At 41.0% G+C, this 25364-nt stretch overlaps 3 protein-coding genes across 7 annotated transcripts; 1 reads left to right on the top strand and 2 right to left on the bottom strand.

Annotated features, from left to right (window-relative positions):
* Positions 1-382: 382 nt before the first annotated feature.
* Positions 383-6278, top strand: LOC148904067 (SUZ RNA-binding domain-containing-like). Its single transcript, XM_089013508.1, has 4 exons — positions 383-523; positions 1609-1658; positions 1901-2176; positions 3374-6278. The coding sequence occupies exons 1-4, from the start codon at positions 476-478 to the stop codon at positions 3483-3485; spliced, it is 486 nt and encodes a 161-aa protein (XP_088869634.1). The 5' UTR covers positions 383-475; the 3' UTR covers positions 3486-6278.
* A 139-nt stretch (positions 6279-6417) lies between these two features.
* atp13a2 (ATPase cation transporting 13A2) lies at positions 6418-20589 on the bottom strand. Of its 4 annotated transcripts, XM_089013451.1 has the most exons (30): positions 20385-20584; positions 18677-18760; positions 18379-18451; positions 18030-18197; positions 17807-17865; positions 17641-17707; positions 17490-17569; positions 17339-17416; positions 17055-17124; positions 16808-16942; positions 16654-16720; positions 16390-16521; positions 16087-16248; positions 15311-15421; positions 14639-14685; positions 14365-14553; positions 14043-14249; positions 13757-13867; positions 12914-13070; positions 12371-12482; positions 12159-12283; positions 11887-12047; positions 11089-11169; positions 10919-10998; positions 10661-10813; positions 9210-9306; positions 8912-9135; positions 8563-8714; positions 7546-7718; positions 6418-6673 (listed from the first exon to the last, which is right to left on the bottom strand). In XM_089013451.1, the coding sequence occupies exons 3-30, from the start codon at positions 18379-18381 to the stop codon at positions 6500-6502; spliced, it is 3375 nt and encodes a 1124-aa protein (XP_088869577.1). In that variant the 5' UTR covers positions 18382-18451; positions 18677-18760; positions 20385-20584; the 3' UTR covers positions 6418-6499. The 4 variants fall into 4 exon arrangements, with proteins under 4 accessions (XP_088869577.1, XP_088869568.1, XP_088869586.1 ...); XM_089013442.1 differs by lacking the exon at positions 18677-18760; XM_089013460.1 differs by lacking the exons at positions 6418-6673; positions 18677-18760 and having other exon boundaries at positions 7546-7655; positions 20385-20585.
* Positions 20590-20750: 161 nt separating this feature from the next.
* LOC148904065 (succinate dehydrogenase [ubiquinone] iron-sulfur subunit, mitochondrial-like) lies at positions 20751-24868 on the bottom strand. 2 transcript variants are annotated; one of them, XM_089013483.1, is made up of 8 exons: positions 24736-24868; positions 23807-23943; positions 23163-23248; positions 22400-22536; positions 22067-22183; positions 21879-21980; positions 21397-21519; positions 20751-21334 (listed from the first exon to the last, which is right to left on the bottom strand). In XM_089013483.1, exons 1-8 carry the CDS (start codon positions 24799-24801, stop codon positions 21257-21259), a joined length of 846 nt encoding a protein of 281 aa, XP_088869609.1. In that variant the 5' UTR covers positions 24802-24868; the 3' UTR covers positions 20751-21256. The 2 variants fall into 2 exon arrangements, with proteins under 2 accessions (XP_088869609.1, XP_088869620.1); XM_089013494.1 differs by having other exon boundaries at positions 23807-23940.
* Between the last annotated feature and the right edge of the window lie 496 nt (positions 24869-25364).

Below are 25364 nucleotides of genomic sequence, written 5' to 3'. Positions count from 1 at the left end.
GAGACAATACCTGATCGCGCAGGAAATAAGAGTACCTGACAGATAATCATGATACAAAAAGGAAAAAAAGGAGAAGAGTAAAACAGAAGAAAGAAGAGAGAGAAAAGGCGGGGGGAGGTGTGCCAGGGGTTTTAACATTTCATTGAGTCTGCACAACATAGTGAAATTGACAAAAAAAGGAGAGGGGGGGGGGCACACCAAATGATTCGACAAGCACATCATCCTATGCCATATTTCATCAACAACTGATGTGTTTTGATAGCGTTTGGCTCGGCAGATGGTTTTAATGTTTTCTGATATAATTTCATTTCATTTTGAAAGATTAGAAATAGGGGTTTCCTCCCACAAAATGTGTATTTATCAATATGGAGCTTCGCCTTGCCGCGGAGGAAGCCGTCACGACGTGGGAGGGCAAAGGCGGACCCGGCTGTGCGGCAGCCGCCGAGCAGCGTGTTCTCCAGCAACATGATGAAACATGGATGAGGAGGTCACGGAAAGTTGGGAGGAAGCGGCTTATAACGGGGTAAAGCAACACCAGACTGACATTCATTTGCTCTCCATCGCCTTGGCAGTGCCTTAAATTCGATGTTGTTGCGGGACATTATTAGAAAGCTTCCAGCGTGTGCCACGGGCCAACAATGTGGCTGTTTGCTAGCGCGTTAGCATCAGTAAAGTTAGCGAGCTAAAAGCCAAGCGGCTCATTATTTAGCTCGGTTGAGTCAAAGCGAGCTCGATTAGGGCGTGTTATTAAGTAAAGACTAGTTAGTACATCTTCTCCAAGCGGCCCGTGTATCGTGTGGGACTATTCTGGTGATAAAGTTACATTTTTTTTCACTTTAGCTAACGCTGCTGTGGCTGGCATGGAACCGGCTCGTGTCAGTGTACCGTTCAACTGGCTTCCGGTTTACTTTCTGGATGCTCGTCTGAGAGATACCGTTTCTGATTATATTTACGTGTTTGTTGTACAATCACAGAACGGAGGGTTCATAAATATTATTGAAACGATGGCGACGCACCGCACACTCAATGGACCGATTCGCTCCTATATGGTCAGTGCGGGTTCCAACTTTTCACTCGAGCTAATTCAAGATATTGCCATTAATTGTCTGTCTTGTTTTAACTTCCTTTTCAAATATATCCATTTTACAAGTTTGACGGCGGAGACAGTATTCTGTCGGCAAACTATTTGGGAAGTAGCCAATTTAACGACAAGCGCCAAGTGATCAAGTTTGCAGGCGAAAATTAGCTTAGCGGCATCTGATGACGTCACCATCGCGGCCCAAGAAGGCGCCGTTTGTAGGAAGTGGCGATGTCATAATTCCTCAAATATCCCAATTGTCATTAAAAAAAATATTACCCACGCCCATTAATGACGGCGTTTTGTGGCTAATGTTAGCGAGCTGAGCCATTTCATACCGTGACTTGACAGCTGCCCCCGTGTAATGTATAAATAGCTGTAACTCAACCCTGTTTTCTTCCACTCCAGGCCCTGCTCTCTACCCTTCACACACACACACACACACTAACTTAATTTTTCGTTCTAGCCATCAAAATCCATATTGTACTCATTTGTTGACATAAATCAATATTTGCATTTCCCTTCCGTAGGAAATGGAAAAGCGGTTAGAGGAGAAACTAAGAATCAGCCAAAGAGAAAAGTAAGATGATAAAACTGTATTTATTTGTTGAAGTTGTTTTACAGTGATATCAATGTCATGTTACGCCATCGTTTGAAGTGTATTTTGGTAGGGTCAAGAGATATGCAGTTTTATTTTTCTCGATTTTTATTGCCCAACTCGTCAAAACACATTTGTTAATTATCATATTGCTGGAGATCATGAAAGGTTTGTCTTTTCTTAACATACCTCATCAGTTTTCCCTTGCCCACTGCCATTTCCAGAGAATCGAGTAACCACCATTGTTTATCGCACTCGCCACTGAAGACAGCCATGGTGATCCAGGATGACTGTCACTCGGCAGCGCCACCGCCTCAGATTCGCATCTTGAAGCGGCCCACTAGCAACGGGTCGCTGGGGTCCCCCTTGAACCAGAACAAGCCCACCCCCCAGGTCAAGTCCCTGGCACAGCGTGAGGCCGAATACGCCGAGGCTCGCAAGAGAATTTTGGGGAGCGCATGTCCGGAGGAGACGGCACAGGATAAGAACGCCTCCGACAGGTAAATCTTGTTTAGGCAGCAGTCTCGTCATGTCATACGATACTGCAAATAATAACGTAGACCAAAACAAGATTAATGTACAGTGCGACCTTGGTTTACGCACTTAATTGGTTCCCAGACAGTGTGTCAGGTGAAACGTGTGTATCCCAAAAATTAATTTCCCATAGGAAACCATTAAAAGGAGAATAATTCGTTCCCAGGTCTCCATAAAATATAATTTTCAACTAAATAAGCCTTAAAACTACAAGCAATATATACCTTATTCTATGTATAATAAGTGTGCTATTTTATTGTAATGAAAGAAATACACTGCACTGTATAATAACGTTGTTTTAATTGCCTTTGTGATGGTCGTTGATGGCTTGATAGAATGGGGTTCAGACTTCTCTTCCTGTGTTATGAAAGTCCGAAGAGGCATCTTTTTCCAAAAAAGGCCGGTCTCATCTGCATTAAATGCTTGCTAAGGAACGTCGCCTTCTTCTTTCACCATTTCGAGGAATTATCGCTTGTAGGCTTCGGCAGCTTTACTGTCAGAACTTGCTGTCTCACCATGACGAGTAATGAATCCCTGTACGTACGGCGCTTAAAGTTCTCGAACCATCCCTTGCTAGCTTTAAAATCATCAATAAACGCCAAACTTCCAGGTTGCCGTATGACGAAATCAGAGTGAACACACGCACCTTTATTAGCTTCTTTGTTGCGAAGAATGGTAGCAATGGTGGACTTAGCATATTGCTACTGGGCCATGAAGTCAGACAAACGCACACCTCGTTCGTATTACTCAATGATTTCCTTCTTCTCCTCGACTGTAGTTTTGTTTTGTGTCTTGTTCGGCTGAGCACGAGCCTGTGGTGGGGTCTTTTTTCGGTCCCGGTTCGCTGTTCGGTCGTGCGCTTTGGTGTTCTTCCGCCGAAGATTACTCCGCCAGCCATGGTGGGGCGGCGCTCCATGTGTATCCCCAAAAGTAGTGCGTATGCCAAGGTTTAATTTTCATACATTGAACGTTCGTAAACCGAGAAATTCGTAAGGCAAGGTGTTCGTAAACCGAGGCCCCTCTATAATAGTCGAAGTTCTCTAATAACCTCAATCTTGTTTATGGTTGACCACCACCATCTTGTGCTATCTCACTCCCGCAATTTTCCGAACCAAACATGGAAATGTTGACCTCCCGTTGTATGTTTTTTTTTCTTCCTCCAGGACTGGTCGCATCAACTCGACATTGCCTTCAGAGGACACCAGATCCAACAATCACACGGTCCGACAGCCAAACAGCCCAGATGGTACCCAGGGTTTCCGACAGCACAGATAAATTGGACCGAGGGGCCACTGGAAGGAGAGTGAGCCTTTTTTTTGAGGGGGGGGCAGACAAGAAGCACTACATTGCCCAAAACGTTCTTCCCACTTCCTCGACAGAAAGAGCTTTTACCTCTTATTCCCCCCTTCTTCCATCACAACACTGTGACAATGAACACCTGGACTCACTGTGACGATCCCTTTATGAGAAATGCCTCGCTCTTCTCCAAACAAAGACGATCAAAAAGGAGGTGTAGTGAGGTGATGGCCATCCCCCCCCAGCAATAATAGTCAAGACGTCACTTTATAGTTGTCATTTTTAATATTTTTTCAAGTTGGACTTACCAACATTTTACCATTTGCTTTTTTTTCCCCTCAGATTTGGGATGATTACAAATGTTTCTCTGCTTGGCCTTTTTTTTTAACGTAAATCCATTTTCAAGTGGACTTGGCAGCATTGCCCTTGATACATAAAACATTTAAAGGACAACCGACGCCTCCGGACAAGTTGTGTCCATAATTTGAAAAATAACTTGAAATGACTTCTGATGAGCGTATTTCACAAAGATTCCACTGCGTATAGCTATATTTTACATTTTAAGACTCGCGCTGAATATTCAGGAAGTCTTGTTTTTGAGTTGGTGACGAGTCCTGACGTCACGGAAGGAACGCCCCTGACCGAAAAAAGGACACATTGTAGCAGTCCTTCCATCACGTCAATGCATTTTGCTGTACTTGTTTGGTCTGAAAACTTGGTGTTGCACCAAAATAGAGGCAGAAGAGGGCGACAAAGCTCCGTGTGTAAGAAATTAATCAGTCTGTGGAAAGGGGCTGATTAATTCCTTACAGGAGCTTTGTCGCCATTTTCTGCCTCTTTTTGTGCTACATTTCCCGCCCCCAGATACCTCAAAATGCCACAGAATAAATTATTTAATAGATTGCAAATCATATTCATAACTGGATGAGTAACAAGAAAGCATCTTCTCCGAATCTGAAGCCATTGTTTTGATTCTCACGCAAGGCAAGACGTCGTGGCGTGATACCACGAACAAGGGGGCGGGACCTTCTCAAACTGAGACTTTCTCAGATCATTTTGAAGTAGTTTTGGGAGACTTTATAAGTCATTTTTATTGGTGTTTTGCATTTGACTAAAAGTATCAGCCTGCGTGTTTTGGGTATTTTATATGCTATAAAACGTTTTTCTGATGTCAGTTAGGAAACAAAAAAATGGTGTCGGTTGTCCTTTAAAATATAGCCAATTTTTTTGGGGGGGGGATGCAAAATTGATCATCTCGTGGTGTCGCAGCGGGGCTTTATCAGTGCGTCCCTTACCAGCATGTTGCCATTTATTTTGAGCCTTTTTATTTCTGCTTTATTTTATTTTTTATGTTGCCGCATGGTCTTTCTCCATCACATCATTCTGTTGTAAAAGCAAGCGCCTTTGGCTAAAGTAAGCGGGCTTGGCGTTAACCTTTTTAATACATAAGATGGGAGTAACGTCAGCAGTATTTTAACCCAAGAACAAAGGTGGGGGAAGAATCAGGTTACTCAGTATAGTTTGTACATAAAGCACGTTTCCTTTGCTTTTAGCAAACTTGGTTATGTCTTCTCCAGTGCAATACGCAGGAAGTCATTTATTTCAAATGCTTAGAGAGTGAATCAAGGATTTTATTGACTTTATTGTATTTTTTTTTTTTAATCAACTTATGCCAACATGGTGTCTGTTGTCTGTTTGAAATACTTTGACTCATTGTTCAAAGGTCACTGCTGGAATTCTGACACTTTTATGAATGAGGACGATGTATGATTCAAACATAATCCAGAAAGCAAGTCACGAGATAGCCGAAAAATGATGTTTTTATGTGGTTGAGGTTTCATGTTGTTTACGCGTCTACGCGTTTCATTTGTATTTTTTTTTTTCACGTATACTTTCAGAAAGCCATATTTTGTGGTACAAGCCATAGATGGAATGGTTCAATTACGCTTCTATCTTTTTTTACTTCCTGGTGGTGCAAGGGGAGAATGTGAGCAAAAATGCCTCTCGAATGTTTAGCGAAAGTGCAGACTGTAAATAAACAGATTTAATAAAAATTACGTAACAAAAAAAAAAAGCAATATGTGCTTCATTAAAGGACAACCGGCGCCTCCGGACAAGTTGTGTCCATAATTTGTCAAGTGACTTCGACTGTGCGTATTTTACAAAGATTCCACCGCATATAGCTATACTTTACGTTTTAAGACTCGCGCTGAATATTCAGGAGGTCTTGTTTTTGAGTTGGTGACGAGTCCGGACGTCACGGAAGGAACGCCCCAGACGAAGAAAGGACACACAATGCATTTTGCGGTACATTGTGTGGTCTGAAAACTTCGTGTTGATGGCGAAATGAGAAGGAAAACACATTAACTCGATGGTGAATCGTGTGTTGCACCAAGACAACTATTTGATATTCGCTGACACAAATTCCCAGCAGACAAATCAGCCCATTTCCAACGCAGCTTTGGCGCCATCATGTGTATTTTCTGGGATGCTACATTGCTGTCATTGACGGCTTGAATTGATACGGGAGGACTCCTTTAATCGATTTACAAACGTGTATGCTTTCCTCTTCCGAACTATTTGAATCATATTCATAACTGGATGAGTAACAAGAAAGCATCTTCTCCGAATCTGAAGCCATTGTTTTGATTCTCGAGCAAAAAACGTCTTGGCGTGACATCACGAACAAGGGGGCGGGACCTTCTGTAAACTGGCCATTTCCGGTTTCATTTTGAAGTCGTTTTTGGACACTTTTAAGTCATTTTTATTGGTGCTTTTCATTTGACTAAAATATCAGCCTGCATGTTTTGGGTATTTCAGATGCTATAAAATGTTTTTCTGATGTCAGGACACAAAAAAGTGGTGTCGGTTGTCCTTTAACATCTACAACAATAAATATCAGCCTCAGTGATGTAATACAACATTCACTTTATTCAAATTTTGTAGTCCTGTAGTATATGTTGATAGTGTTCGTATGTCATGGGAATGAGATGCTAACTTATGCCGATGGCTGTGTACTCCGAGGAATATAGTGTTTGGTTCAGGGGCGGCCATGACGGGACGGAGGAGTCGCGAAGGAGTGAATTGAGGCGTTTGAACTTTTTCTTGGATGAACGCTTTGGACAGAGGCAGCAAAGATAGTTCAGGGCACCAACATCAATCAGCATCTGCAAAAAAAACAAAAACAAAAACATAACGATCAGTCACATCCAAATATGAGCTGTTATGCTATGGAACAGATTCAAAGCAAATTGCTGGAAAACTGATGAATTTACATTTTTCTACATTTATTGCTGTAAAATGCCACTAATAGCAATTAGTATGATGATTAGTATGATCAATTTGAGCGGTCAATGACAGCACTGTAGCGTCCCAGAAAATGCAGAAGATGGCGCCCAAGCTCCGTTGGAAATGGGCTGATTTGTCTGCTGGGAATTTGTGTCAACTAGTATCAAATAGTAGTCTTGGTGCAACACACAACGAGTCACCATCGCGTTATTTGTGTGTTTTCCTTCAAATTTCGCCATCAACATGAAGTTTTCAGACCAAACAAAGTACGGCAAAATGCATTGTGTGTCGCTTTCTCGGTCAGGGGCGTTCCTTCCGTGACGTCAAGTACGGACTCGTCAACAACTTCAAAACAAGACTTCCTGAATATTCAAAATGAGTCTTAAAACGTAAAATATAGCTATATGCGGTGGAATCTTTGTAAAATACGCTCAGTAGAAGTCATTTGAAGTGATTTTACAAATTATGGACACAACTTGTCCGTGGGTGTCGGTTATCCTTTAAGAATCCGGTTTCCTCAATTTAACCTTTGCAGATAAACACGACCTGGATAACTTCGAATCGACAAAAAATCTGCTATTTTGTTTTTACCACAGCCAATGAAATGTTACTTAAGGTTTCAGAATCCAGTTAAGGCCTTGAGTAAAAAAAAAAACAAAAAAAACACTCCTTCCTAGCAATGCAGAGTTTCTCAATGGGAAAAGAAAATATTGAAGTGTACCGATAGCTCCACATTCCTGTTTCCACTCACCTCCACTATAAAACAAATGAGGAAATTGAGAGCAGCCAGAGAAACAAGCAGCATCTTGAACTCCAAGTCAGTGAGGTCATAAAGCTCCATTATCTTGATGAAGAAAGGTCCTGGATACAACACTAGACAAGTCATCACGGCAAACTGGACCAGGAGTAAAGACAGGAAAACAACTGCAAGGAAATCAAGCGCAAAGTCTGTCAGAAACTCTAATTGGCCATGATGGCTTTTAAAGGACAACTGACGTCTCCGGACAAGTTGTGTCCATAATTTGTAAAATGGCTTCAAATGACTTCTACTGAGCGTATTTTAATAAGATTCCACCGCATATAGGTATATTTTACGTTTTAAGACTCGCGCTGAATATTCAGGAAGTCTTGTTTTTGAGTCGGTGACGATTACTGACGTCACATCACTGAAGGAACGCCCCTGACCGAAAAAAGACACATTGTAGCAGTCCTTCCATCACGTCAATGTATTTTGCTGTACTTGTTTGGTCTGAAAACCTCGTGTTGCACCAAAAAGCCATCAGAAGAGGGCGACCAAGCTCCATGGAAGGAATTTATCAGCCTGTGGAAACGGGCTGATTAATTCATCACAGATGCTTGGACGCCATTTTCTGCCTCTTTTTGGGTGATCCCTTTCCCCCCAATGTTGCCTCAAAATGGCACAGAATAAATTCTTTAATCCATGCAAAGATGTATGCTTTCCTCTTCAGAACTATTTGAATCATATTCATAACTGGATGTGTATCAAGAAAGCATCTTCTCCGAATCTGAAGCCATTGTTTTGATTCTCCAGCGATGCAAGACGTCTTGGCGTGACGTCACGAACTGGGGGCGGGACTTTTTGAAAATGCCCAATTCGCCCATTTTTATTGGTGTTTTGCATATCATACTGCGTGTTTTGGGTATTTTAGATGCTATAAAACGTTTTTCAGTTAGGAAACAAAAAAGTGACGTCGGTTGTCCTTTAAAGCGAGAAGCAATCGTGGTCAAAGTGACAAAAATCTCTTACAATTGTGGTAGAGAAGTTTCTTGTGAGGGTGACCTTTAGTGAGCACCACAGCCATGAAGATGTATTGGAAACCAGATAAGGAAAAGATGCCAGTGTTCTCCATGTTGGGTAAATTGGCAATCCCAAACATTGTGGAATTGAGGGGAACGTACCTGATGGAGAAGCAAATCATCAACAGAGATAAGAATCAAAATTGAGGAAAAAAAAAGTCGGAAAAACGTAATTATTGATGTAGGGGTGCATGCAGTGTAAACCTCAGATGCAAATGTGTTTCTTAAATACTGAATACATTTGTGAATGAGTTAATCAAAATATTCTCCAATTTCGGCACACGTGAAAATGGACTGACCAATCCTGTGACTTGGTGATGAGGAGCGCAACCACCTGACCCAAGATGATCACGGATATATGGATGAACAGGCTTCCTAGAACGGGCCAGGCGAGCAGATTGGCCGGCGGCCGGCACGGACTCAGTTTCTCACTGGGGCCGCCTTTCCCCATGACAATAGCCAGCAGGGTCACCAGCATGACATCGGTGAAAAGGAACTGCAAGTCGCCCAGATTGGTGCTCACCTAGAACGGTTTTCGGCATGTTGAAATGACACAGGACTATCCTCTGCGTTATTTGTATGAGTTCGTGCACTCACTGTGTATAGGATGAGCACAGAGCAGAACTGAATCATGCTGTACACTGCCATGTATCTGAAGAGGCTGAATGCGGTAACCAAAGAACATCGACCTTCTCTGCGGAGACATGAACACCCTTTCAAAACTCTCAAGTACACTTTTCAGTCACGGTCTAGCCCGAAGCACGAAACAGGCTTCTGATTGGCTGCCGTGCAGAGTATTCAAATTGCCAAAGGAATGTTCGTTTGGCAATTTTCATACTCGGCACGGCAGCCAATCAGAAGCCTGTTTCGTGTTTCGGGCTATACCGTGACTGAAAAGTGTACTTGAAAGTTTTGAAAGCTTAGAAAGACAAGTCCACGTGGCTTGTGGCGGTTTGCTTGTAGCAGTTTGCTTTATTGAATAAAACAAAGTTTGATTTGAAAATAATCGTGTTTTTTTTTCTTGAAGAAGTTGTCGGCCACCCGGGCCGAGACATTTTCAAAGTTGTACGCCCGATGTAAAAGTTGTACGCCCCGGGCCTCCGGGCAGACGTTATTTCAAACACTGGTATAAGGTGCACCAGAGTATAAGACGTTGCGTCTTATACTGTTTTCAAACTTTTTCCATATATAAGGCTCACTGGACTATAAGGCGGAGCTTCAAAGAATGAGAAACGTTTTCCAAATATAATATATAAATAGATAAAAGTTTTCCAAATATAAGGCAAACCACATTATAAGGCGCTACAGTAGAAGCTGGGGTTACGCATGACTTCTTCAACTAAGGCAAATGGAGTCGGTGGCTGCTGACAGTTCAGTTGTTGCCAGACCTGTTGTGGCTCACTCAATATTACTTTACACACCTGGTGTGTAAAGGCGCAGGGTCATCTTTTGAAGAAAATAAAGGCTTTTGGGTGTATCTTATACATCAGAAAATACGCAATATATTTCAGAGGTACATCCAAAATTCAGTCAGTGGGGAAAAAATGCTCTCATCACAAGTTTCACCAACCGACGTGAATTTGGATGGAGGTTGACACATAAAAAAACACTCAAGAAAATGTGCCCAAAGGTGAACAAGTAGTCAGCCATTTTAGTTTGAAGCAGCCATTTTAGGCACATTCCAGTGTTAGTAATTTGACTAACCCATCCATCCATTTTCCTGAGAGTCACAGGTGAGCTGAAGTAGAACTCTACAGTGCTCTATAAATACAGTTGAGTTGGGTATCTGAGCTGATTTTGGGCAAGAATCAGAATACACCTTGGACTGGTCGCCAATTAAGAGCAAAGTACATATCGACAAATGACTATTCAAAACATACTTGGTTCAACAACGCAAATTTCAGGCCAGAATGCAACTGGTTGAATTGTGGGTGTAACTGGTCACCACGCACACAACACAGATATTGGAAGCCCAATCCCCTGATTTGCGAGCCACTACCCCTCCATGCTGCCAGCTTTGGTTGTATGACATGACTATGATTGCTCACCTAATGAGCAGTGGCACGCAGCTGATATTTTCAGTCTTGGAGGTGAAAGGTGAAGCGATGGATGCCTCCGCCTCCGACAAAGAGACCCCAGCGTCAGCGGCTCTCAAGGCACCGCAGTCGTTGGCACCATCTCCACACATGCCCACGCGATAGCTGTCGCAGCGAAAACAGGAGAGTAGACATTTTTGTTGGTTTCAAGATATTATTAAATTGTAACTAGAAGTGGTCATGTTTCTTTCTGTGTGTGCCCTCTTTCACTTGAGTTTCTGGAACTCTTTCACCAGCTGTGTTTTCTGGTCAGGGGCCATTCGTGCAAAGACTGTTGCTCGCATCAAAACCTATGCAATACGATCACGACAATATTAAACTACAGTAACAGGACAGAAGTTATTTTCATACTTTTATAGCAGAGTACATCTTTTCGTTACCTTTGGCAGATGCTCAGGGAAGCGGTTGCATAGAGTAGCAAATGAACTGCCACTAATAGCCAAGTGATAACCAAAATCTCCCTGGTAGAAGGAAAAAAAACTGTCATGTAACTACAGTTTTGTATGAATGTTTGATTCTAAATAAGCTTGAGGTGTTTTAATTAATGAACTCCAAATTGTTGTGTTTATGTCAGCTTAAATGTAAAACTTATAACCGGTCGTGAATGACAAAAGAAAAAGAGTTATGCAGTTTAACAAGGGCAAATGTTAGCTTCCGGCTAACGGCTACATTCGCCTGAATGTGTCGCAGGAGGGCAACTGGCGAGATAATCCGTCTAAATAAAGTACATTTTTGAGCAGAAAAAAATATCTGTAGTACAAGTGTGTGACTCGACAGACAGCTTCCTTATGGAACTATGTTTGCGTTGCGTTGTCTGCTAAAAGCCACATGGTAGTACACTTAAGAGTCACGGTATAAACCTGTTTCGTGCTTCGGATTATAGCGTGACTGTAAAGTGTACTTGAGAGTTTTGAAAGGCGCTTAGAAAGAGGAGTCCACGTGGCTTGTAGCGGTTTGCTTGTAGCTTTTGCTTTATTGAAGAAAACAAACGTTTGATTTGAAAATGATCTTTTTTTTGAAGAAGAAGAAGAAGTTGTCGGCCACCCAAGCCGAGACGTTTTGAAAGTTGTACACCCAGACGTTATTTCAAACACTGTGCTCATAGGCTACAAGTCAGGGGTGGGCGATGTTCTAAAATGACACACTTTTCTTTTGAGTGATGTTTGAGCGGGCCTTACTTGGGCTGTGACAAATGTGCCTTCACTATCTTCTACGTTGAACCTGAGGGTGGGTGCGGTTTGAGCAGTGGAGGCGGTGGCTTCGACAAAGACGAGCCCTTCATCAGCTCTCACCATTCCGCACTTTTGGGCAACGTTGACTGCTGTTCGAATGTTGTCACCTGTGAGAGAAAAAATGTGAGCATTTGTGAATATTTTATGAATAACACACAACCAAATGTTGAGAAAGTCAGAACATTTTCTGTCCGCATTGTGGATAAGAGACTCCCAACCTGTGACCATGACAGTTCGGAGATTCGCCAGCCTCAATGTGCGGATGACGTCGGCGCTCTCCGGTTTCACCAGGTTCTTCATCATCAGCAGGCCCAAGAACTGCATGTCTTTCTCGACTTCCCCTCTATGGATGAATACGCCAACAGACAGTTTGCGCTTTGAGGTCCATTTTAGAACAAAATGATGTGGCCGACCAAGACAGGAATCTCACCGTTCAACGGCGCTTAGATCAACCCTTGTGTCCATCGGTTTATAACTAAGAGCAAGAACTCGGAGACCTTCACTGGAAAAGCTGCTTAGTTGTTTTGAAAATTCCGCTGGCACTGTCATAGAGAATGCATCTTATTCAGTACTCATATATCATCTAATATGGATTTTTTTTTCCTTTGAAGTGGGAAAAATACTCTCTATTCGTTTTTCTATTTTCACTCCAACAGAGGTCATGGCCAGGTTTGAAAGCCCTTTTTACACAACTTGAAAAGGTGACATTTTTCTGCCCCTTTTTTGGGTCACTGTTTATTAGTTTATTATTAGTATTTATTTATTATTAGGTATTAGTTTAAGCAGATTCTAGAGATTTTATTGAAGTTTACAACCGGTGTTAACACACCTTAGTAGTTGTTGCTTCTGCCATCCAGTGTGTATCTGTCAGTATATGTCACTGGCATAGACCGATGAATATTATTTGTCGTAAAAGAATAATTTTCGGACCAATTGAGCCGTGCACTTTTATGGCATATCACCAATATCTGACCGGTTTCTTGTCGGCAGAGGCTCGCCACCATCTCTGGAGAGCCTTTCATGAAAGCTAGAGAAGAATGACCCCCGGAGGCCACCGTCACCACACTCATCCTCTGCAAGGCGGAGGAGAAGGGAAAGCGCTGAACAATTGCCACAGGCTCACTTGTGGACTGAAAGAAACATGAGAAGGTCAAAGTGCTAAATGAGTGGAAATATCTGAATCGATTTGTTTCTTCATTCAATCAATTCAACTTTTTTGGATGAAAAAATGGATGAGATGATCATTTCGCAGCGGGACATTGTCAGTGATATGACAGTCACAAGACACCGTGGACAGAGACTCGGAACCAGAAAGATTGTCCCTACTGCCGGCAGGAAACGCAGTCACCCATGACATACGTCTGAATTCTGCGGCCCTCTGCCAAGCTATTTATTGAGAATACATGCAAATTAAAGTGATACATTAGTAAAACATCGTTTTCTTGATTACAATGCCACTCCTCTGGACGTTGTGAGCACCAACAGCTGTAAGCAATAAAACATTGTCTTTTAATTGGTTGACTGCCATGAAGTGATAAATTTGTAACCTGGTTAATGAGCTCCTTCCTGTGAGGGAGTTCGAAGGCCAGATCTTCTAGATGAAGGTAACAGTTTAACTGGGATGTGTCTGTTTCACTCAGATTTACTGTGGCCATCTGCGCCTTGACTGTGGGCCTATTGTTTGGTTGGCCAGCTAAGCACGGGACTTTTAAACATGATGACTTCTTATTCTCCATCAGACATGCTTCCCTGCCTAAAGAGATTGATGATGATGGGAAAGAAATAATACATTGTGGGCGGTAGACGGGAGACTTACAATGGCATGAAAAGGAAGCAGGCTTGGAGGACGTCTCATGACCGCTAACACTCTTTGCCCTCCAAATTTGGCATCCAGCGCACCACCATCTTCCCCTGATTCTTGGAGGTTCTGAAACAAAATGTAGAATTGTGGTTCGATAGAGGTCTGTGACTATAAAAAAAAAAAAAAGTTAAGCAGCCGAAATTCCTCTTCGTACATTCAACACTGTCAATTATCTCATTGAAATTGTTTGCATCGTGTCAAAATCATGTTGATGAAAAGGTGATCGTTTTTTGGCTCATACCCAACCGGTGGATTTCAACATTTTGAGCTCCAATGGGTCTCCGATGGGTTGCCCTCGCAAGAGAACCAAAGTGTGACAGGAGGCCAGGCATGACAGCATTGGCCCTGGCGAGAGCAGACTCGGGTCAGAGACCACATCTGAAAAACCGGCAGATCCCCCCTCCACAACTCCCCACACGTCCAAACCCTCCTCTGTCAGAGTTCCTGTCTGGAGAATACAAAGTGGAAGTGAGAGTCCGTCTGGGGTGCTGACTTTATTTGCTCAAGTGGATAATAATGAAGCGATTGGTGTCCAGATCATACACATGCACTTTGGTCTTCACCTTGTCAAAACAAAACAGCGACACCTTGCCGCAGACATTTATGCGTGGTGGACTAATGCAGAATATGCCTTGCTTTTTCAGTCTGTGCTGGGCATAGATGGTGCTGATGGTGATGGCAGCAGGTAGGGCTGGTGGCACCACAATGGTGACAATATCCAAAACCCGAATCACCACTTCAAACCAGCTCATCTAGACACACACAGAAAGACGTATTTGGTTGGAATGTCAAGAAGTTCCTGGATTTATTTTTCTAGCTGTTCATGTAGACACTTACATTATAATGTGAGAGGATCACAAAGCTGTACACGGTCCCAATAAAAGCTATATCAATAAAAAAGGAAGATAGGGATTTAAAATGTGAATAACACTTCTGAGATACGTCTGTGTAAGCTCTCAGTCGTACAGGAGTGGTCGGATGACGGCTGAAGAAACCTTTTCAGCGACTTCTGAGATAATACATGATAAGGGCGCGGAAAATCCTACTGGACCCTTCGCACCCTGCCCACCACCTTTTCCAGCTACTCCCCTCAGGCAGGCGCTACCGATCCATGCGCACCAAATCCAGCAGACATTTAAACAGCTTCTTCCCCCAAGCCATTAACTCTTTGAACTCTTCAACAGTAGCCAAAATGGAACTGTATAGTGCCACTTAGCAGTTTTTTTGACGACGATACTAGTGCAGCGTGTTCTACCGGAAACAAATTCCTTGTGTGTTCTACATACTTGGCAATAAAGATGATTCTGATTCTGAAGGAGATAACTTGTTGGACACAAAATCAATCAGGTCATCAACCAGTGATTGGTAAAGCAGTAAAAGGCTTATCTTATCTATGTTCACATGTTGACGTGTCAAGAACACAAATACAAAAACAAAGAAAAACTAAACGTGGAATAAAACAAAAAAAAATCCAACAGAAAGCCCAATGTTGCTGCAAAAAGCTCTTACCAAAAAATCCCAAGATGACCAGGAACTTTGCAGCATCTCGGTAGAAGCGAAAGTTAATGGGCTGCGGATACAAAATGGAGCTGACCAAGTTGCCTTTGGCGGTAAAAAAACCTGTGAATAACACACAAATATTGCGTCAACTGATTTGAAATTGCCAATGCAACTCGGGATAGGGTATAGGACGAAATATTTTCGTGAAATAGGACAAACGAGCTACAACTTGTCATCTTAGCAAATATTTTTTTTGCAATAGTTAGCAAAAATGAAAGCTTGCAACATTCTTGTTTTTTTGCCACGGTGCAGTGAAGAGGGGCCAAAGGTTTTGGCCCCGATAACTCTGTAAACAAAGCTACCATTTCCTAAAGCGTACATATTTGGTATATAACTATCATTATATGCCACTGTCAATAATGCTAAACGTGACACGTACAGTATCTATACATTGGGAAGTGTTGACAAGGTAATATGATTTTGCAGTTGGTGCACAAAATGAATGACATCATTTTTAAAGTGTAAAGATGCCATATGTTAACGATAAATGTCATTTAAAATGTGTATTCTAATCAAATGGAATCATTCGATTTTAAAATGTACCATACCAATGGTATCATGCCCCATGTGTTGAGATATGTATAAATTGAGAGACATGTTGCTCAACTAACACCATCGGTCCCATATTGAAATTATTATCCACATACATAGTCCACAAAATGCTCAACGTATCTCAGTCGCCCCTTCAGGAATCAGTAATGCCAAAAATACTAATATTGACTTACCAGTCCCTGTGACTATGGCGACAGCGCCAAAATCGCCAGACCCCCCTCCTTTCGCCTGGATGAGTTGAGTTCCGCAGAAGAGTGTGTGCTTTCGGTCAATATCTGAGATATATTTTTTCTCTGAACGCAGCAAAGGAGTTTTTAGCACTGGGACACTTTCACCTAGACACGGGGAATAGTTGAAAATGTCTCAGACACATACGTATATACACTCTCTGTCAACATGTGGTCCCGTTACGTGATTAGCACCATGAAGCAAAAATGATCAATTTGCAAAGTTCGAAAATGGCTGAGTGAGCTGACCTGTCAACATGCCCTCATTGATCAGACACTCTCCTGCCAGCAGGGCAGCGTCACAAGGCATCAGGAGGCCATCCTTTGGTAAACATATGCAGTCGCCAGGTACCAGCTCCACTGAACTCACATTCGCCTGCTCTGAGACAAGACATATAGATGGTTGATTCTATTTTTAAAAATAATAGATGGTACATAAGACTCAACATAGATTAACGCGACCAGAAATATTATTACATCAAAAAAATGTAAAATATTCAACAAAAAGAATACCTCCGGTCTTCCTTATGACTGTGACATTGGTGACCAAGCGAGCCATGTTGTGAAGAATGACTCTTTGCTGTGAAGTCAAGAAAATAAATATATATATTTTTTATATTGGTTACATTCACACAAAAATCAGGGTAACTTTATACAAAAGTGTCACCTTGCGGATCTCATAAAGTGAGATGCCAATGGAGAAAAAAGAGATTAAAAATATACTCGTGGCGTAGTAGTAATAGTCATCAACCGTCCACAGGACAATGCTAAATAACTGGAAAAAGTAGAAGGGGTTGAGGACCTAAAGACAAAGACAATAGTTTGATCGGCACATTGTAACTCCATGATCAAAGATATAGATATCAATTTTATATATCAAGGAAAATATTAAATGAGGTTCACATCCATCTTACCTCTTCAATTAATAGTTGGAAGTAGGACATTACGGGAACATCAATCACGTTGGGTCCATACACTTGTCTCCTATAAGATAGGGGAAACACAACATGCAAAACCAATAAAACAAAGGTTGCTGAAGCTGAGTGACTCGTACCGTACTACAAGTGTTATTCTGCTGCAACAACAGGGTGATATTTTTGCAATAATATGCAAGACTTTATTTTTAATGCACTTGGCTTGAATTAATGAACAAATCTGATCAATAAGGTCAGGCAATCAATAATTTTGCCACGCTCACCTCAAGTTCTGTTCAAGATAACTCAACCCGTTTTTGAAGCCATGAAGATCCTTGCAGGTCCATTCCTCATTGAGGACACTAGTCAAAAAATATCCATGATTGTCATGGTACTGCAAGATTTCAACTCAGGATGTAACATCTACGACGTTACCTCACAAGACAGAAAGCTGATTTCCTGTCCAACCATATGTAGCGAAGGCCTTCAAACAGGTAGTAGCGCAAAAGCGTTTTCTGAAAAAGAACACTGGCAAGGTTGGAGAGCACATCACTAATACATTCAAAAAAGAAAACTTGTTCTTCACCTTCTCCTGGTAAAGCTGAACTGTGTCCCTCCATTCCGTAGCCTCAATATCTCCCAATAATTCCAAACTATGACAGAGAGAAAAACAACACAACAATAGCAAAGCTTGTTTTCAGGCAAGTGCAAAGTTGTCGTGTGGACAGAAGGCAAAGCTCACAAAAGCTCACCTGCCCTCCTCCAGCTCCTCTGTGAGTACTTCCGCCACACGGTATTGGCCACAACTATCCTGAAGACAAAAATACAACAGGAATATGTGAGTAGTGTACGGTTTACCCACAACACTAAATGTCTCTTGAGCACTTCTGGTCACAAACGAGAAGCAAATAATTCACTGCTATGGTTTAGCATAAAAAAAAAAATCCAAAACCGAGATAAAATAATTGTTCTCACTCGTATTAGAACAAAATCTGCAAGGCCGAGGGGACATGGACGGCAGCGTGCCAGAAGAGATAGCCGAGGACGCCAATGGAACACAATCAGGAGGACACCGAAGGACAGCACAGCCATCAGGTGACACAACCACACCCGCCATCGGACCCACTTGTATCCTTGGGCGTTCTGGAGAGCGACCAAAAAAAAAAAAAAAAATGATGTTGACATGTTTAACAAGTTAGCATTTATGTGGATCATGTAAGCACAACAAAATGTATTTATCATATTATCAAAACGGCTGATTAAAAAAAACAAAAAGATTCCAGCAATTTTGTGAACTTCTCTCGACACGGCGAGTGCTTCTTACCATGGGTTTGTCAGGCAAAAGCAGGACAAGTCATGCAGGCCAGCAGCAGGAAATCCACCCAGCAGCTTAATTCCTAAGAGTCAGTTTGCTTATCAATGTCACAAAACAGGTCTCTCTTTTAGTCAGTCACAACATTTGCATGAACACACATAACTTCAAACTTAATATTCACAAGATACTGTATAGCTGCAATTTTAAATTAAACTGGTAGATTGTTGCTTTTAAAATAAACATGTTGGAGATTAGGACAATTGAGCTTCTAAATTCAAACACACGAATGGATCTAATGGCTACCAACCCAATTTCCATGTTGTCAAAGCAACGGTCTCAGGCAATAGAAGAGGTTGAAACACTTCTGTTGATTTGGATGAATGAAAATCAGCTGACAGGGGACAGATGGAACGACATCAACGACCATGACAAAGGTAAATAAAATGACTTTATTATATAGTAGTTTATTTCTTTAATTACAATGCAATAGCACTTTATTATACATAAAATAATGTATATTTTGTGTAGTTTTAAGGCTTATTTAGTCGATAATTGTGTGTTATGGGGATCTGCGAACGGATTATTCTCATTTTTAATGGTTTCTTACGGGAAATAAATTTTTGTCAGACAAACGTTTTGCCTTTTAGTTTCACTTCAGTCCGTGGCTGTTTGCCAAATGCCTCAAAATAGCAGTTTTGAGGCAGTCCATAGAGTCTGCATAACCTTATGTCTCAAATTGGAGCAAAGACAGAAAAAAAAAAACAAACGGAGAGCCTACAGTGACAATGGTGGAAAAATATTTGTTTCGGGAATCAATCGTACCACATGACTGTTTTGAAATCGTGTGAAAGCCAGACAAGCTTGATGCAATGCGATCACATGGTTGTTATGTCCTAAATATCACTGGTCTCGAACATCAGGAATTTCCTGAAGGCTATTAGCACTAAGATGGTTTTAGGTTTTAAATTCGTGATCCGATTTACCAGGTCATTTTAGATGACCCCCCCCCGAAATCAAATCATGAGGGTCAACTTGTTAAAACATGAACTTCTTCTTTTCCTTTCGGCTTTTGCCTTCAAGGGGTCACCACAGAAAATCAGCGTCCTCCATCTTCAGAGGTTTTATTCGCATGTTTGTTTTGGTCAAGCTTTTACATCGGATGCCCTTCCTGACACAACCTTCCGTATTTATCCGGGCTTGGGACCGGCACAAGAAGGCACTGGCTTATGTCCCCTTGTGGCTACAGAACATGCAACTCTGAACTGAATAAAGATGACGATGCTAAAACCTGAACTAAAGTGTGAAATTATCATGTGTCATAAATAACGTTGAGATTTCACAATAATTTTGTTAGCCTGTTTACACTCACTTGAACATTAATTGAACAATTATAATTGCCATGACTGAGTTCAAAAGTAGTAATCTATTAATTCGTTGTTAAACAAGTAATACTTTTGTGGTTGACCACATACAATTTCCTGTGATGCAGTTCACGCACCACTGCAACAGTGGTGAAAGTGAAACTGATATGATGCTTTCGGTGCAGTGCACACTAAAGCAAACATAAAATAATAACTCGCACGCAGGCAGACATTTTCCCCTACACGAACAAAGGTGAAGGGAAAAAGGCGTGCCGGTGTGGGTGTTCATATTTTATATTCGATTTGAGACCAGTCCGCACCTTTCCAGTGTTTATCTTTACGGGGGTTTTCGGACAGTATATTATTTTGCTTTTGTATGAAATGCAAACACCCATGCTCTTGGAAAACAGACTTGCAATTATCAATACAACCTAGAAGAATTAATAAAATGAATTATCAGCATTGTTACAATACTCCACAAACACTACGGTGGATCCTGTTCATTTAGCTCCTCGTGTTTTCATTTTCAATGCAGTATTCGCCACTAAGCTGATAGCTGTAGCAAGTAGCCACTTTTGTGTTGTGCTCGTGTTGCTGCATGAATGATTTAAACATTTTAGAAACGGGGAGACGAGTAATTTAAATTGTACTCACGTCTGCTCCTGGCGTCTTGACGGTTCTATTAGGATTGTTGAAGTTCTATTTATGCCATATTGCCCGCCCAAAACAAAACAGATAACACGTCGTTATTAACATGCTGCTACGATAAGCGACGATGTCCAAATTTCACGCGTTTTTGTGTGGTTTAAATTGAGGGCTGTGGATTTTAAAGGACAGTACCTGGTCCTACACAGTGCGATTATTTTAGACAGGAAAATTAGACGTGCTTTATGTGGTGTAAACCAGTTGGGCAGGTCTAAGTCTGCAGTGCAGCCCTGCACCATACAATAGAATCTCTGGCTCAAATAAAGGTACTGTATGTTGTTGACAAGTGTTTCATCAAACAATTCGTACTTCATAACCAGTTGAACACATTTTAATGAGGACATTTGCCATTATTTACAGTTTATATACATTTTCATGACATTGGATTCTTGTGCTTTTACTTCCCCATTATTTTTTCATCCACAACCACGCATTGATACAATTGCACAGATGAAATTATTGTACTACAACTGGAAACTACATTTATAGTCCAATCCGAACAAGCAAATATGTGATGTTTATGTTCAGATTTTTAACTCTTGACATGAAACATCGTGTATTTCATTTATTGCAATTGATGAAATAAGATATCGAGGTGACAATCAAGATACGATAAATTGTACTTTGACCGCAGCTATCATCTTTTTGCAAAACAACACAATTTAAAGCCTTTCACTGTAATAACCTCAAACATTTTTAGGCTCCAAATTGTTTGAATGTTGAGCATTTTGTACCCTGGTCAGCAACATAACTACCCAAATTTGCAAACATTGCCAATGTTCCAAATTGAGCAAGTAGCATTGGTGGTAACTCGTGCCTGTTCATGATGCAACAGCTTTCTTTTGGTAAGTTGCCATCATTTTCTTGATCTCAGCGATGGCCTTCCCAGGATTGAGTCCCTGTGGAAAGCAGACCCCGTGAGAAGTCTTTTTAAGTTGGAGAGAGACAATTCTCAAACTACCTTGGGGCAGGCCTTGGTACAATTCATGATAGTGTGGCAGCGGTAGAGGGAGAATGGGTCCTGAAGTTTAGACAGACGCTCCTCAGTAAAATCATCGCGAGAGTCGATCATCCACCGGTAGGCCTGTGTGACAGCATAAAGTTCACCAATTATGATATAATATGTATTCAGAATAATTATACACAACATTATTAGTTGATATGTCCTCCATTTTCCACAAACTTTGCATACAATGTTTGTACAGAAAAACTAAAACTAATAATAAATAATAATAATAAACTATCAATGACATAACATGAACATGCCTTAGAACTAGGCAAATGTCAGTGACATTGGTTTGTTGTAAATCGTGCTCTTGTGTCAGTTTTGAAAAAGCAATATTATATAAAAATAATTACCAATGTTGTGTATCCTATTGCGTGAACTTAGATGAGAACATTTCTTGAGAGAACATACAGTATCCTGAATGGGATTTACAATACCTGCATGAGGACAGCAGGTCCTAAGTATTTGTCCCCATTCCACCAATAGCTCGGACAACTGGTGCTGCAGCATGCACACAAGATACACTCGTACAATCCGTCCTGTTGGGTCAAACTCATTTTACAAATGTACACTCTGTCTGTAAAAATGATTTTACTTCTTAGGCACAGTGGGAGTATGTATTTACCAGTTTTTGCCTGTCCTCTACTGACTGGTAATATTGGTCCTTCCCTTCTCGAGTTTCATCCTTCTTTTTTAGGTAGGGCTCAATGGATTTGTACTGTGCATAGAAGTTGCTCATGTCCTGGAGGAAGATAGCACGTGGTATATTATTCTAAAACCCCAAACATGATCGCAACATGGATTTTATGATGCTATCTATGGGTGGGGAAGTTATATTTTAATCAGCACTTCATAAAAATGAACTTGGGGCATGTCTTTTTTGTGAGAAATTAAACCTCAAGTAAATGTTCTGCGATAAAAAAAAGACATCTAAAAAACTTCCAGTACATGTACTTACAGGGACAAGATCTTTGACCACGTACATGTGAGGGAGTGGGTAAATTTTAGTGGCTTTGTTTGTGTTGCTGTCTATTTTGTTGAGGCATGCAAGTGTATTGCCTCCATTGATGTTCATGGCACATGAGCCACAGATACCTGGAAAAAATATGACAGTCATGAGCGCAACATTCTCAGTTTTGTTCGATTCATTTAAATGTTGTTCAAGGACAACCGACATCTCCGAACTAGTTGTGTCCATAATTTGTAAAAGGGCTTCATATGACTTCTACTGGGCGTATTTTACAAAGATTCCACCGCATATAGCTATATTTTACGTTTTAAGACTTGCACTGAATATTCCAGAAGTCTTGTTTCTGAGTTGGTGACGAGTCCTCACGATACGTCACTGAAGGAACGCACCTGACCGAAAAAAAGGATACATTGTAGCCGTCCTTCCATCATGTCAATGCATTTTACTGTACTTGTTTGGTCTGAAAACTTCGTGTTGCACTAAAAAGAGGCAGAAGAGGGCGACAAAGCTCCGTGTAAGGAATTAATCAGCCTGTGGAAACACCACGAACAAGGGTTCATTTTTTTGCAGATTTTGGACACTTTAAGTCATTTTTATTGGTGTTTTGCATTTGACTAAAAATATCATACTGAGTGTTTTGGGTATTTTAGATGCTATAAAACGTTTTTCTGATGTCAGTTAGCAAACAAAAACGTGATGTCGGTTGTCCTTTAAGTTGTAGTGCAGAAAACAACTCTAGTTAATCCCTCACCCTCACGACAGGAACGTCTGAATGTAAGCGTCGGGTCCATCTCATTCTTGATCTTGATGAGGGCATCCAGAACCATTGGACCGCATCTGAATATAAAGAGAAACTACCAGTATTTAAAACACTGTCAAATCCACTTATCCTGTGCATCTATAATCAGCGCTGTGTGGGGTTTATTTGTACGGAACTATTTCCTTGCACAAATATTTGCCTTTGGGTTGATACATATTTTTTAAAAACTGAGCCGGTTGTATGTACATCATCCAATGGAGAATTACTATGTCTGTAGTTCATGTAACTGCCTGCTATACATCCATCAATCATTAACAGTAGCTATACCGCTTATACTTCTAAGGGGCACAAGGACCTATCCTCACTAATGTTGAACAAGAGACAAAGTACACCGTGGGGTCGCTGGTTAATCGCAGGGCCATGGTCACATTAATGTGAACAATTTTTGTGTCTGTAAAAATAGATGAAATGATAGCGTGGTGTACCAATTGACTGTGTGTTAGCCAATTATTGCTATTTTGTTTTTCTGAAGCACCATAATTTAATGTAATGTCATCTGTGCAGTATGTCATGCAGATTACAATATTTGACAATAAAGCTGACTTTGACTTTTGACCATGTGTCACATGTCTTACGTGTTTAGGTCAACATCATATGTCTGCATACGGGGTTTATCCCCAGCAGTGTCCGGATCCCAGCGGTAAATTTGGAACTTCTTGATCCTGGGTTCAGGAGCAGGTGAGGTCAAGGTCTGGGCATTGCGCACCATCTGCTTTACAGACAAACAAAAAAATAACAGGAAGCCTCTATAAGACTGAACTGACAGTAAGAGAGATGTTGATATGTAATTGAATATATATATTTTTCTATCACACACACCAGAAAGCATTGAATCCATATTAGCAAAGAGTTGTAATTCTATAAAGGCGGAGAACGTAGACTGTCACAGCGCAGGTTAACTCTAAGACAGCCATTTTCAAAAATGTTTTTCACTTGAGGTGAATTGGATCCCATCCGAAATGACAACATATAGACAACATATCATTCACCCCCTCCTGAGAATACAGATGTTTCAGAAAACGGATTAATCTACTGTATGGGGTTTTATTATGTAGCTAATTATATTTTAATCAACTAGACAATTCTAGTGTAAAATCCCCCCAAAAAAAAAATGGACTTGCAGGGCATCCAATTGTTGAAAGGTCCCTAATGTCGTGACCTTTGAGTAACTCTTTCTGTGGGACATGTCTCCCCTTAGTGGACATCAGCGTGAATTGCGTGCTCTTGTTACATCACTTTGCTGTCTTTGTTACCAAACTGACTTTGAGGCAATGGCGGCTGAATTTAAGAAATACTTCAACTTTTGCTGAATGATGCAATTACTAAATAGTGTATTTACATTACACTGTAACATGTAAAAACTATTTAAAGTATAACATTAAATTGCCTGGCATGATAACGGGAGATACTGTACTGTATTCCACGTGAGCCTCTCTGAAATAAACCTCACACGTTCATGTGTCCAGAAAATACACATCAAGACGGGGTCTTGAAGTAGACTTACCACCAAAATGCTCGCGTTCCTGATTGCCAACGTATTCCGGGCCAAAGCGCCACAAGGTATCGACATTTTTGCACTAAGAGAGTGAAACTGTCGGACTCAAGAGAACAGGCACGTAACGTAAACCCCGCCCCGGTGACGGTGCTTTGAAATGACGCATAAAAAAATCGCACTTGCCACCAATGTTGCCAGCTATTTCAAACTACTGTACAGTATGCCTGTTTGGCGCTACCTAAAATTGATTAAAACATACTTTTTTTACATACACGATTGTTATTTTTTTTTTTTTTTTCAGATATATATCAATGACACTATGATTATGCATGACATGTTGACTCATGACAATAATTGATGTAAATGAGACCAAACTCTTTTCTGAGTCTTACTTACAGCCCTTCCAACTCTCATAAATGACTGGATAGTTCATCTAAATAAGTGCAGTATGTGAAAGGGAATGATGAAAGAAGGATAAAGACCCCAGACAGATTTTCAAACCTCTATAACAATTCAGCACAATGGTGTTACTTTCACTAATTTATAGAAACACTTGTAAACGTCTAATCCATGAAATCCAATTGTTCAACATAGAGTCCTATATAATTGAAACCAGATTATTTTCTTACAGACAGTGT

The sequence above is a fragment of the Hippocampus bargibanti genome, linkage group LG01 (genome assembly GCF_051943395.1).
Source record: "Hippocampus bargibanti isolate YZ-2025 linkage group LG01, ASM5194339v1, whole genome shotgun sequence".
NCBI lineage: Eukaryota > Metazoa > Chordata > Actinopteri > Syngnathiformes > Syngnathidae > Hippocampus > Hippocampus bargibanti.
The sequence above is the reverse complement of the archived record's forward strand: the minus strand, read 5'-3'. Positions and strand labels throughout refer to the sequence as shown.